Source organism: Mustela putorius, unplaced genomic scaffold, assembly GCF_011764305.1.
Source record: "Mustela putorius furo isolate JIRA1106 unplaced genomic scaffold, ASM1176430v1.1 tig00003834_pilon_pilon_pilon, whole genome shotgun sequence".
In the NCBI taxonomy this organism is placed as follows: domain Eukaryota; kingdom Metazoa; phylum Chordata; class Mammalia; order Carnivora; family Mustelidae; genus Mustela; species Mustela putorius.
This window is the reverse complement of record NW_025421987.1, coordinates 131,131,893-131,144,971: the sequence shown is the minus strand read 5'-3', so window position 1 is coordinate 131,144,971 and position 13,079 is coordinate 131,131,893. Positions and strand designations below refer to the sequence as shown.

At 36.4% G+C, this 13,079-nt stretch overlaps 1 protein-coding gene across 39 annotated transcripts in view; it reads right to left on the bottom strand.

Annotated features, from left to right (window-relative positions):
• Positions 1-13,079, bottom strand: part of CLASP2 (cytoplasmic linker associated protein 2) — a 185,862-nt gene that overhangs the window by 138,725 nt on the left and 34,058 nt on the right. Inside the window, exon 1 of one of the 39 annotated variants that reach the window (XM_013046699.2) lies at positions 11,120-11,293. The exons of the other annotated variants lie outside the window; for them this stretch is intronic. Within the exon in view, the coding sequence (XP_012902153.1) occupies positions 11,120-11,135 (16 nt within the window). The 5' untranslated portion in view covers positions 11,136-11,293. Of the gene's footprint in view, positions 1-11,119; positions 11,294-13,079 lie in introns of those variants that run through there. 39 annotated transcript variants of the gene reach the window in all.

Sequence of the window (13,079 nt, the reverse complement as noted above, 5' to 3'; positions counted from 1 at the left end):
TCATCCCGATACATGTACTTTTAATCCCCTTCACCTATCACATCCATCCCCCTACTCACCTCCCTTCTGGTAACCATCAGTTTGTTTTCATTGTTAAGAGCATTTTGTGGTTTGTCTTTTTCTTTGTTTCTTTGCTGTGTTTCTTAAATTCCACATAGGAGGAAATCATATGATATTTGTCTTTCTCTGACTTATTTCACTTAACATTATACTCTCCAGATCCATCCATGTTGTTGCAAATGGCAACATTTCCTTCGTTTTTATGGCTGAGTAATCTTTGCATATTAATGAATGCTAACCCTTTCTTGGGTATGCCATTTGCAAATATTTTCTCCCATTCTGCAGGTTGTCTTTTAGTTTTGTTGACTGTTTTGCTCTGCATAAGCTTTTTATTCTGATGTAGTCTCAACAGTTTATTCTTGCTTTTGTTTCCCTTGCCTTAGCAAACATATTGAGAAAAATGTTGCTATAGCCAGTATCACAGAAATTACTGCCTGTGCTCTTCTAGGATTCTTATGGTTTCAGGTCTCACTTTTAGGAAGGTCCTTATTGCATTTGAGTTTATTTTTGTGTATGGTCTAAGAAAATGGGCCAGTTTCATTCTTTTGAATGTAGCTGTCCAGTTATCCCAACACCATTTGTTGAAGAGACTTATATTTTTCCCATTCCATATACCTGCGTCCTTTGTCAAGGATTGACTATAATCATGGATTTCTGGGCTCTCTATTCTGTTCCAGTGATCTATGTTTTGATCACTACAGCTTTAGTGTATCTTGAAATTTGGGACTGTGATACTTCCAGTTTTGATCTTCTTTTTCAAGACTGCTTTGATTCTTTGGGGACTTCTGTGGTTCCATACAAATTTTAGGACTGTTTGTTCTAGTTCTATGAAAAATGTTGTTGGTATTTTGAAAGGGACTGCATTAAATATGTAGATTTCTTTGAAGAGCATAGACTATTAGTGTAGAAAAATGCAATGGATTTCTGTACAATGATTTTGTATCCTGTGACTTACTGAATTCATTTACCAGTAGTAGTATGACAGAATCTTTCAGGTTTTTATATATAGTATCACGTTATTTAGCAAACAGGGAAAGTTTAATTTTTTTCTTACCAGTCTAGATGCCTTTTATTTCTTTTTCTTGGACTTCGAGTACTATGTTGAATCAAAGTGATGAGAGTAGACACCCTTTTCTTATTCTAGATCTTAAGGGAAAAGCTCTCAGTTTTTCACCATTAAGTATGATGTTAGCTATGGATTTTTCATATATGGCTTTTATTATGTTGAAGTATGTTCCTTCTAAACCTACTTTGTTGAGAGTTTTTATCAAAAATGGATGTTGTGGGGCACCTGGGTGGCTCAGTGGGTTAAAGCCGCTGCCTTCAGCTCAGGTCATGATCTCAGGGTCCTGGGATCGAGTCCCGCATCGGGCTCTCTGCTCAACAGGGAGCCTGCTTCCCTCTCTCTCCACCTACTTGTGATCTCTGTCTGTCAAATAAATAAAATCTTTGAAAAGAAAAAAAAAATGGATGTTGTATCTTGTCAAATGCTTTTTCTGTGTCTACTAAAATGATCACATGGTTTTATTTACTTATCTCAGAGAGCATGACCTCGAGTAAGAGCATAAGTAGGGAGAACAGCAATGGGAGAGGGAAAAGCAGGCTCCCAGAAAGCCTGATGTGGGGCTTGATTCCAGGACCCTGAGATCATGACCTGAGCCAAAGGCAGACATTTAACCAACTGAGCCACTTAGGAGCCCCTGATCATATGGTTTTTAAACTCTCTTATTGATGTGATGTACCATGTTGATTGATTTGTGACTACTGAACCACCTTTAGATCACCCCCACCCTTAGGGCGGCTAAATCCCACTTGATCATGGTAAATGATTTTTAATTTATTGTTGGATTCGATTTGCTAAAATTTTGTTGATGATTTTTACATATATGTTCATTAGAGATACTGGCCCGTAGTGTTCTCTCTCAATCTCTCTCTCTCTTTTTTTTTTTTTGTAGTGTCTTTGTCTGGTTTTGGTATCAGAGTGATGTTGGCTTCATAGAATGGATATGGAAGCTTCGCTCTTCTTCTATTTTTTTGGAATAGTTTGAGAACAACAGGTATTAACTTTTCTTTAAATTATTTTGTCTTTTAAAATTCATTTGGCAGCAAAATCTAAACTGATTTTAAAATCTAAACTAATTTTAGTTTATGGCAAAACACGTGAACTGACATGAGGCTATTTATTGTATTTACTTCACTCATTGTGAATTTGCATATATTTAACAGCAAAAATACTATTGTGCTTGATTATAAGGTGTAGCCCCAGACCCAGCTGGAGTTGTTGCATCATACATGGTTTATGACCATTACTTTTCTAAAATCTGACCTATTCAGAATTCCAAAACATAGCTGGTCCCCAAGGTTTCAGATATGAACTGTAAACTTATATTACCATAATAAAATCCCTTCATTTTTTTTCTTCTTCCCTTCAAAGGAAAGCCATATATTCAAATGGCTATTCAAACTTTTCAATTCATTTTTATAATTACATGTATTCCAAAACCTGAAATTTCTGCTTCTGAATTCACATTAAGGATGAAAAATCCCTCCATTCTTATATGGCAAACAATAGATAGGAAAGCTAAAACTTTATACCGTATCTAATTTAAAAAATTCATTTTGTGGGGCTTTTCTTCAGTAAACCAACTAGGTCACAAAGAAGAACCCACAACACCATAGTTTTCCATGCACAAATATACTGTTTCATATTAAGTAGCTTCTTATACCAAAGTTCCTCTTTTCTCTTGAAGCTATATCCTTCCCTATTCTAATTAAAACAATGAGTAAGAGGCCTCTGGATTCCTGAATGGTTTTAGTTTTACCTTCTTACGTATCTAACAATGACCACGGTCATATGTAACAGATAAATCAGTAACTGAGATTAGGAAACAATAATCACTATGTTATAGTACCATAGGTATCTCAGAAAACTGGTTTCAATTGCCTGCACTCCCCATTCTGCTTTTACAATAGAATACTTTCCTTGGCTTTCCTCTGGTCTCTAGCTCACTCTCTTCCTCCTTTATCCAATCACTAAATGCTGGATATCTTCTCTCTGGACTACACACTTTCTAATTGTCTTCATTCATTCTCAACAGTTTAAAACATCTCTACACTGGGGGCACCTGGGTGGCTCACTGGGTTAAAGCCTCTGCCTTCAGCTCAGGTCATGATCCCAGAGTCCTGGGATCCAGCGCTGAGTTGGGCTCTCTGCTCAGTGGGGAGCCTGCTTCCCCTTCTCGCTCTCTGCCTGCTTGTGACCTCTGTCTGTCAAATAAATAAATAAAATCTTTAAAACAAACAAACAAACATCTTTACGCTGACAACTCTTCAAATGTTTGTCTCTATCCTATACTATCTTTGACCTATACCATTCCAAACCTAAATATTCAACTGCCCTACTAAACATCACCTCCATGGATATCTTGAAGGTATCTCTAATCTGACATATGTAACGTAACACCAATACCATCTCCAAACCTGTTCTCTGTTTTCCCTAAGTCTACTTCTATCCCAGTAAATGACATCACCATCGATTTAGCTACTCAAGCTCACAATGTAGGAGCCCCATTCCAAGTTCTCTGCCCCACATGGATCATCTATTAATAATTCTTAATGTATATAACTCCAAGTTATATCTCAAATCTACCTAATTTCTCTTTACTTCTGGTGCCATTCCTAATCTAAGACCAGACCAGTATCTTCTCTGCCTATATTGTTACAATAACTTCTTAACTGGTCTCCCTGCTTTCATTCTCAACCTTCCAAAACCCAAAGAATACAATGAGATGATCTAAAAATGTAATCTGGATCAGTGGCTGCTGAAACTGTTAAATGAAAAACTGTTATAAATAACAGATCACGCTGACAACACCCGAACCCAATGTTCAATATTAATATGCAAAAAAAAAAAAAAAAAGATAATCAGACACTGCATGGCTTCCAATAAAAATGCATAATGCATAATACCACCTATAAAAATGTGTGCCAAAAACCGCCCAAGAAATAAAAACAAAAAATTAGACCTTATTCTGATCCATTAAAATAATTTTTAATTTTCAGAAAACAAAGGGGATATAAAATCCTAAAAAACAAGAACATAAAACCACCACGGCAATGTAATTATCAAAATCTAGTATGTGGGAAAACTTCACCTGAGAGATACTGCTTTTCTTCAACAAGTAAGTGGCAAGAGGAGAAAAAGAAAGACAACTGCTACAGATGACTAGAGCATAAAGTGATATATCAACCAATCACAATGATGAACCTTGTCTGAATTAAAATTCAAACTGTAAAAAGATACTTAGGAAACAACTGAGTAAATCTGAACACTGAATATTTGATACTAAGGGTTAATTTTTTAGGTGTGAAACTGGTTATCAATAAAATATGTCCTGGTTACAAATAAACCTTTAACTGTTTTTTAAAAAGTTCTCTTTTTAAAAAGACCAAGTTTTACTTTACTTTACATGTATGAATACATGTGCGTGTGTCCACACACCCATACCCGGGTCCTTCAGGGTAGGTAGGGCTGAGGAAGATAAGTAGGGTTATAGATAACTAAAGACTGGCTATCTATTGATAATTTCTTGAAGCTGGATAGTAGGTAGTAACAGAGGTTTGTCACTTTATTTCTGGGTATGTATGAAATTCTTCCTTAAAAGAACTATGATAATTTGAATTACCTTGCTCTCTTGCTTAAAACCCTGTAATGGAACCCCAATAAAATTATAAGCAACATCGTCAAGACCACAGAAAGTGAGGCAGAGCAAAGTATGTGAAATCAGCATCCAAAAGATAACAACAAATTCTCATAAAATGCAAATTTAAAGGATGGAAAGCTTTTGAAGAAGAAAACCACAGCAAAGCTGCAACTCAGAATTCTCAGAAGCAGACTGACACAGCAGTGAGGATTGATCTACCTCGTAGAATGACAAAGAAGTGACACTCTCTAAGCCAACAAGTACAGGAATGATTTGCAAGGAATCACTGAAAACCTATGAAATGATTTCATCATTAAACTCTTCCCACCCCCAACTCAGAAAGCTCAATATTTTACATATAAATTTGCATGTGCATGAGTGCACACACACACACACACACACACACTCTTCTGTAAAAATGGAACGACCAGAGAAGGGAAAAAAAAAATTCTTGTTATTGTATAAACTTTTAATTGCTAAAAGTAAAACTTAATGGAAGGGCTGGATAAGGAAGTCAAGGAGATCCCCTAGAATACAAGGTAAAAGAGAAAGACATAAAACTTAGGAACAGAGACAAAACATAATGGACAATGAATCAACACGGGAGATTCAATATTTGACTGGTACAATTCTGTAAGGAGAGACTAAAGCTAATGATGGGGAGAAAAATTAAAAAAAATAACAGAGGAGGATTTCTCAGAGCTAAAGAAAATAATAGGACTTCAGATGTAAAATAAACAGTAAACATTTAAAATGTATTCTATTTAAACAAAAATAAAAAATTTCAGTAAAGTGACTAGAAATTAAAAATCCAGGTACTTCAAAATTAAACAATGGCCAAATTTTAATATTCACATAAAGATGCTGTGTTTTCAGCAGCATATTTAATCTTAAATTAATAATTTTATTAAAAAAATAAAGTCCATCTCATATAAAGTTGAAAAGAAACCAAGAAATTTCATAAAGTCTCTTAGAATTTGTAAGTAATGATTAACTTAATTAAAAAGCTACTTGAAGACTTATCCTTTTCTTTAAAGGAGTCCATTAAAAATTTAAGACCTTTGGGGTGCCTGGGTGGCTCAGTGGGTTAAGCCACTGCCTTCGGCTCGGGTCATGATCTCGGGGTTCTGGGATCGAGTCCCGCATGGGGCTCTCTGCTCAGCAGGGAGCCTGCTTCCTCCTATCTCTCTCTGCCTGCCTCTCTGCCTACTTGTGATCTCTCTCTGTCAAATAAATAAATAAAATCTTTAAAAAAAAAAAAATTTAAGACCTTTGATAGTTCAGTGACGTTAGGGGGCAGACATAACTTAAAACATTATTTGGTATTAATAAAATTAAAAACAACATATTTTACAATAGCCATAATATCAAGGTAAATAATAAATGATGCTCATAAGATTTATTTATTGTTAAGTTTTTTAATTTATTCATTTGAGAGAGACAGAGAGAGGGAGAACACAAGGAGAAGGAGACTTCCTGCTGAGCAAGAAGTCGGCTGCAGGGCTCAAATCCCAGGATCCTGGGATCATAACCTGAGCCAAAGGCAAACACTTAGTGAACTGAGCCACCCAGGTGCCCCCATAAGGTTTATTTAGAACCCTCACAGAAACTAGTCATTTTGGGTAAATTTTCACGACAACTATACTTGGTTATAATAACTGTCAAGAACATCAACTATACATTCTACATGTACTCCCCCCCCACAAAAAAAGATGTAAACCATTTCTTTCAAGACTCAGATTCATTAGCAACTTATATGTTGGAAGATACGTTGCTCCTAGTGTCCTAAAACCTTGCACCCAGATTGGTAAAAAGGAGCCTGTTTCAAGAAGGCTAAGATTTTCAATCTTAGTGCCCACTACTGCCACCTATATTGCTGAATGTCCAATCTTTTGTCCCTTGTAATTTACTTTTTCTCCTTATAGACTTTGTTGTCCCCATGATCACTGCTTCAAGAAATAAAAAAAGTTTTTTGGCCTTTTCACCACTAAGTTAAAGGGTTGCCTTCTTTCAGTGATTTGTGTTAACCCATTTCTAGCATAGCACATAAAATATTCAAGGGTATAGAAGAGGAGATACCTACTTAGCACTAATTTCTTGCTATTGTTCCCTTCCTACCAAATCAGTAGTGATATGTCAGTTTGTAGTGGTCTAGAAGGCTTCCCTTTAGAAAGTCAAGGTTATATCATGACTTGTGTATGTTTTCTAAAAAATTCATGTTTGGAAGAATAGACTGTTGAAATGCTCTAAGTGTAGAAACAATTTGCAACAAAACCGTATTTCTTTCCAGCCACTCTGGAGCATAACAACAAAAGGCCAAATTCCTCTCATGAGCTTTTGAGACAGACTGCAGGGCTCAGTGCCACATAATAATCCTACAGGTTTTTAAACTCTATCTGATTTGACTATCCAGAGCTACTTCATAATCATCTCACTACTTGGTTTTATATTCTTGGGTAAGGATAAAAACCAAACAGAAATGCACAAGAGAGCCACCCTCAACAACTCTTCACTTGATAGTCATTACAGTGTTTCAAAAACCCCAGTCTGCCTAGAAATAAAATTGCTATTAAAATCTTTCATATGGGGGGCCTGGGTGGCTCAGTGGGTTAAAGCCTCTGCCTTCGGCTCAGGTCATGATCCTAGGGTCCTGGCATTGAGCTGCGCATCAGGCTCTCTGCTCAGCGGGGAGCCTGCGTCCCTTTCTCTCTGTCTGCCTCTCTGCCTACTTGTGATCTCTGTCTGTCAAATAAATAAATAAAATCTTAAAAAAAAAATCTTTCAGGACGCCTGGGTGGCTCAGTTGGTTAAGCGGTTGCCTTCGGCTCAGGTCATGATCCCAGTGTCCTGGGATCGAGTCCCACATCGGGCTCCTTGCTCGGCAGAGAGCCTGCTTCTCCCTCTGCCTCTGCCTGCCATTCTGTCTGCCTGTGCTTGCTCGCTCTCCCTCTCTCTCTCTGACAAATAAATAAATAAAATCTTTAAAAAAAAAAAATCTTTCGGGCGCCTGGGTGGCTCAGTGGGTTAAGCCGCTGCCTTCGGCTCAGGTCATGATCTCAGGGTCCTGGGATCGAGGCCCACATCGGGCTCTCTGCTCAGCGGGGAGCCTGCTTCCTCCTCTCTCTCTGCCTGCCTCTCTGCCTGCTTGTGATCTCTTTCTGTCAAATAAATAAATAAAATCTTTAAAAAAAAAAATCTTTCATATGGTCTTGAAGTTAAGCTTATATAACAAATATTTAATAGATAATAGATTGATAACCAGAATACATAAAAAAACAACACAAAAGCCAAATAACAACAACACAAAAGCCAAATAACAACAACAAAAAAGCTGGCTAAGGATGCCAGAAAATAATCCATAGAAAAGGAAATAACCAAACATCTGAAGATGATCAACCTTATTAGACAACTGAAATGTTTTTAAAAGGGTGAAATATTTTTCACTCATTTGACAGGTAAAATTTAAAACCAGTAATAGTGAGAAATGAAAAGAATGCAGGACAGCAGGCACTGATGGTGGGAATATAAGTGGTAAAGCCTCTTTTGGAGGAAATTAGTTACAACCAACACAATCTGAAATGAATAAAAACTTAGATACAGAAATTCTACTTCTAGGGTATTGTAAGAAACATACACGTGTATATGTATACACACATATTATTTGTAGAAACATGTTTCAGAATCATTTAGAAAACTACATGATTAAACAACTTAAAATTCTATAAAAGAAATGGTTATGAAATATCCATACTATGGAATATTACGCAACAGTTCAAAGAAGACAGTTGCACATGAGGACATTAAAAAAAAAAAAAGAGAGAGAAAAGAAAAAAGAAAAACTCTATGCCAAACCAAGTAGATGTAGCAGATGTCAAAAATACTTTCAGAACAATATTGTTTATATGAACACAATAAAAACAAAACCATTTATTTTGATACTTAATCTACATGTAAGGGACAGTAAAAGGTATGCAGACACCACACTAATTAAAAGTGTTCACCAGGGGCGCCTGGGTGGCTCAGTGCCTGCTTCTCTGCCTACTTGTAATCTCTATCTGTCAAGTAATAAATAAAATCTTAAAATAAATAAATAAATAAAAGTGTTCCCCACTGTTTATATCTGGGCTTGAAGGTGGTTCTGAGGGGAAACTTTACCGTATCTGTAGTGTTTAAATTTTAAAAAGAAGATATTTCTGTTAATTAAATTTAAAAAAAAATAGAAACAACACAGGTTAGGAATGACATAATCCATTTGTTATACATGTTTACATGATACTAGTATAATATATGTGTACAATATGTGAGAAAGATCAATATAGAGAGTATATGAAACTGTTAAAAACTAGAAATCGCAAGATTACCTGTTACTATATATCTTTACTATTTAGAGCTATTTTTATCTTTTAATTTTTTTTAAGCAAACACTATGTTCAACATGGGGTTCAGACTCACAACCCCAAGATCAAGAGTATCATCCTTTACCCACTGAGCCAATCAGGTTGCCCCCCAGATTTCTTATTTTTTTTTAAAACATTTTATTTATTTATTTGACAGAGAGAGATCACAAGTAGGCAGAGCAGCAGGCAGAGAGAGAGGAGGAAGCAGGCTCCCTGTTGAGTAGAGAGCCCGATGTGGGGCTTGATCCCAGGACCCTGGGATCACAACCCAAGCCAAAGGCAGAGGCCTTAACACACTGAGCAACCCAGGTGCCCCCAAATTTCCTATTTTTAAATTAAGGTGTATTACTATAATTATCAATAAAATAAAAGTATTTCCATTTTGAAGAACAGGATGAGCAGGAAGGTTACCCTCTGAACTTCGTAAAAGGCTGCTACTTGATTTTTTAAAATCAGTACATTCCTAAGTAGTTGGAATATATTTATGTATTGCTTGAAAAAAGAAAAGTAAGGATACACTAACAGTCATCAAATCTATGTTTAAGAACAAAATAAAATGTGGATATGGCCCCAATCAAATGCAACATTTAGAGTTACCAGTAAATTAAAGTTTAAAACATAAATAAATATATAAACTTGGCAATGCCCTTAAGTATATGAGAACTTAATTTGCTAATTTTGATGGATTTTGCCTTAAAAATTAATAGTGAAAATTATTTCCAAAACGACATAAAACAGTTATGTAAATCCTTGGAATAAACCATTATAATACCAAAAGAAAATATACTCTATTTCTATTAACACATACATACAGTTTAAATGACTATTTACCAACACCATCATTCTGGTACATTTGCATCCCATTCCTCATAGTCCCAAGGGGGAAAACTCCTAAGAGAGACGTCATTATATCATCATAAGGAAGGATAAAACTGTTAGACTTAAAACTTCCAAATACAGACCAGTCTTCCTTGAGAACCTAATGAAAAATACACAGAATATTTTTCAGGAACTTTAAGTTCCCCTTCATACACATCCCTGGCATTGATGATACTATAAAATATACCTCTAAGCATATTAACAAAAGCTTTAATAATGAAAAAAATCCATGCTCAGTTAAGTGTTATGAAGGACAATACCAAATGCAACTGGACATTCTAGATTTGGTTCTGGTTTGCTCTCTGTGCCTAGATCTAGGATTTATCCTATCAGCAAGCCTCAGTTTCCTAATCTGTGCAATGGAAACACCAAAATACTCTGTACACTTCATATAGTTATTTGTACCTGAGAAGTTAAGGTATACTAAGTATACTAAACTGCTTTGGAACACTATAAAGCACTATAGAAATATTTTAAAAATTATTATTATAATAAAACACTAGCAAAATCAATTTTTAATAAAATTATACCCTATACAGGACTTGTAAAAGACAATATTTTCTAGAAAACTATTTACTAGGGACACTGACAAATCACAAGCATATTAATTAAAATAGTGTCCATGGCAAGCCATTTTCCTTTAAATACTTTATTACCACAAAATTCTACTTGTCATATACAACAGCAAAGATGACAAGCTTCCTAAGCAAACCTTTCTGCCAAAATCTGCCATTCTTCTAAGGGCCATATTCCATATTCTCTCTTCAAAGCTTTTGCATATATTCCATGTTTCTTGCAATAGCCTTTCATAACCACTACAAAAGGCTGAGGGCTTATTTGGGTTGCAAGGTAAATTGTCATATTCGCCAGATTCCATATAGACGTATCAGGTAGAAAAGGATACTAAATGGCAAGTAAGCACACCTGTGCATATATATATGCACACACGACTGTGTGTACACACACACACACACACACTTCGTTCTTCAGGGAGAAATATATTTCTTACACAGCAAATGATCGTCACTTTAAAAGGAAGTGTTTAACACAAGCATAAGAAGAAAAACACATCTTACTCACCATCTCCCATAGCCATTCAGATGGTCCAGGGAGCTTTCTCAAACCAAGAGGTCAAACAGCACAGCAAATAAATGCAGCTCGGTGCCTGCGCCACTGGGCTCGGCCTGCAGCCTGCAGACACCCGGAGCACTGTGTGACCCAGGCCGCGCTGCAGCTCTGCACCGCAATAGCCAACAGCTGCTACTCCACTTCAAAATAAAAGTCTGGGGTCTTGCTGAAAATCCTCGTCTATTTAGCAGAACCTAGCAGAGCTTGATCAAGATTATTCTTTAACTGCACATATGTGGTGACATACAGGTTATGATGCTTCCCCTTGTACTGGCTGTCCGATATTTTAATGTAAGAAAAGCTCTGGAGCCAACAAATGTCATCCCACTGGGGGACTTTTAATGCAATCATCAAAACACAAGGCATGTGTTCAGCAATCATTTTCTGCTTCCCTAAAGATATCCATGTAATCAGTAGCAATCACATGATCTGATGGATTAACTGATTTGTGCCTTTTTAAAAAGGTTTTCATCCTTTTGTCATTACCTTTTAATATTTACAACAGAAGACTGCTAGAAGTGCACAAACAGGGATAGCCCAGTTTCCATGATTAACTGCTCTCATTATGCAGGAAGCATCTCTGGCTGCCGTAAACAAATCACGTCAAAGGCAGCCCATCAAAGGCTGCTCTGTGTGTGGACAGCAGAGCCACACGGAACAAAGCTTGCTTCTGGTGGAGACAGAACCCAGTCAGTGCGCAGCTGCAGGACACGGAGCACCCACCATCCAAGCTGCACAAACATCAGCACATTGTCAAGCTCCGGGAAGCCCTGGGGCTCATGGTCACAAACAGACACATTTTTAAATCAATCTAAGGGCTGCTTTGCTTTTCATGAAAGTGTATGCAACAACCATATAAAAAACTAGACTGCATGTTACTTTATTGCCTCTTATAAGCCAAGTTTCAAGGTAATTTCAAAGCCTAATTCCTATGCTTTGTTTTATTGCCAGCCTCCTAGAGCATTCTTTTCCTAGCAACTGTTTCAAATAGAGAAGTGGGGAAACATTTTATAATGATTTCACCCCAAGACTTCATTAGGTCCTATGCAAATGAGACAAATCAGAATTATGCATAGTTTTTTCACAGTCAAAGAGAAAAAGACTTGCAGTCACAGCCACCAACACTGTTGGTGTTTACATCTTAGCGTAGGAGATGGTCTAGAAAGCTCCATGACAACAGGCCCAGCCACAATCACAGGGGGCCTGCATTTCCCAGCCTTTTCTTTCCTCCAGGGCTGGTATTGCCTTCTTCCAGCCTTGATCGGATTAACATTAAACTCAGTTTCCTTCTCACAGCCGAACTAATTCTACTGTATTTAGGGATACTGCCTAACTTACTTTGTAATATGAGAATTAAAGTCTGGCTTGAAAAACCCTCAAGACCAAAAAAAAAAAAAAAGGCATTTCTCCCTTTCCTAAACTAAATGATACACTCACATCACTGATGATACATTTACTTTGTGTCTCCAGAGTGCTGAACTAATTCTCTAGAAAATCAAGTCAAAGAATTCAACCAAAACTTGAATCAAGAAAATAGATAAAGCAGTTTTGAACGAAATCAGGAAAAAAACACGAGATATTATTTATTATAATAATAATTTTAAAAGTGCCCCGAGACATGCATAAAGGGAGAAGAGGTAGACTAAAGAGGAAAAAATAACTCTTATAATCAAGTTATACCACCTTTATAACCTGAGTTTTTTGCTTTTGTCTGTTTACTAAAATGACTTTTTTCATCTCAAAGCACTCTAAATCAATATAAAAAGTTTGATGTTTCATTTATTATGACTTCAGGCACAGACACACTAAAAATTTTTATTTAAAACATAACTTTCTAGAATATCATATGGAACAAATCTGAACTGAATGCCATGTTTGGGTGAATTCATAACAATTTGCTTTGCACATGTAC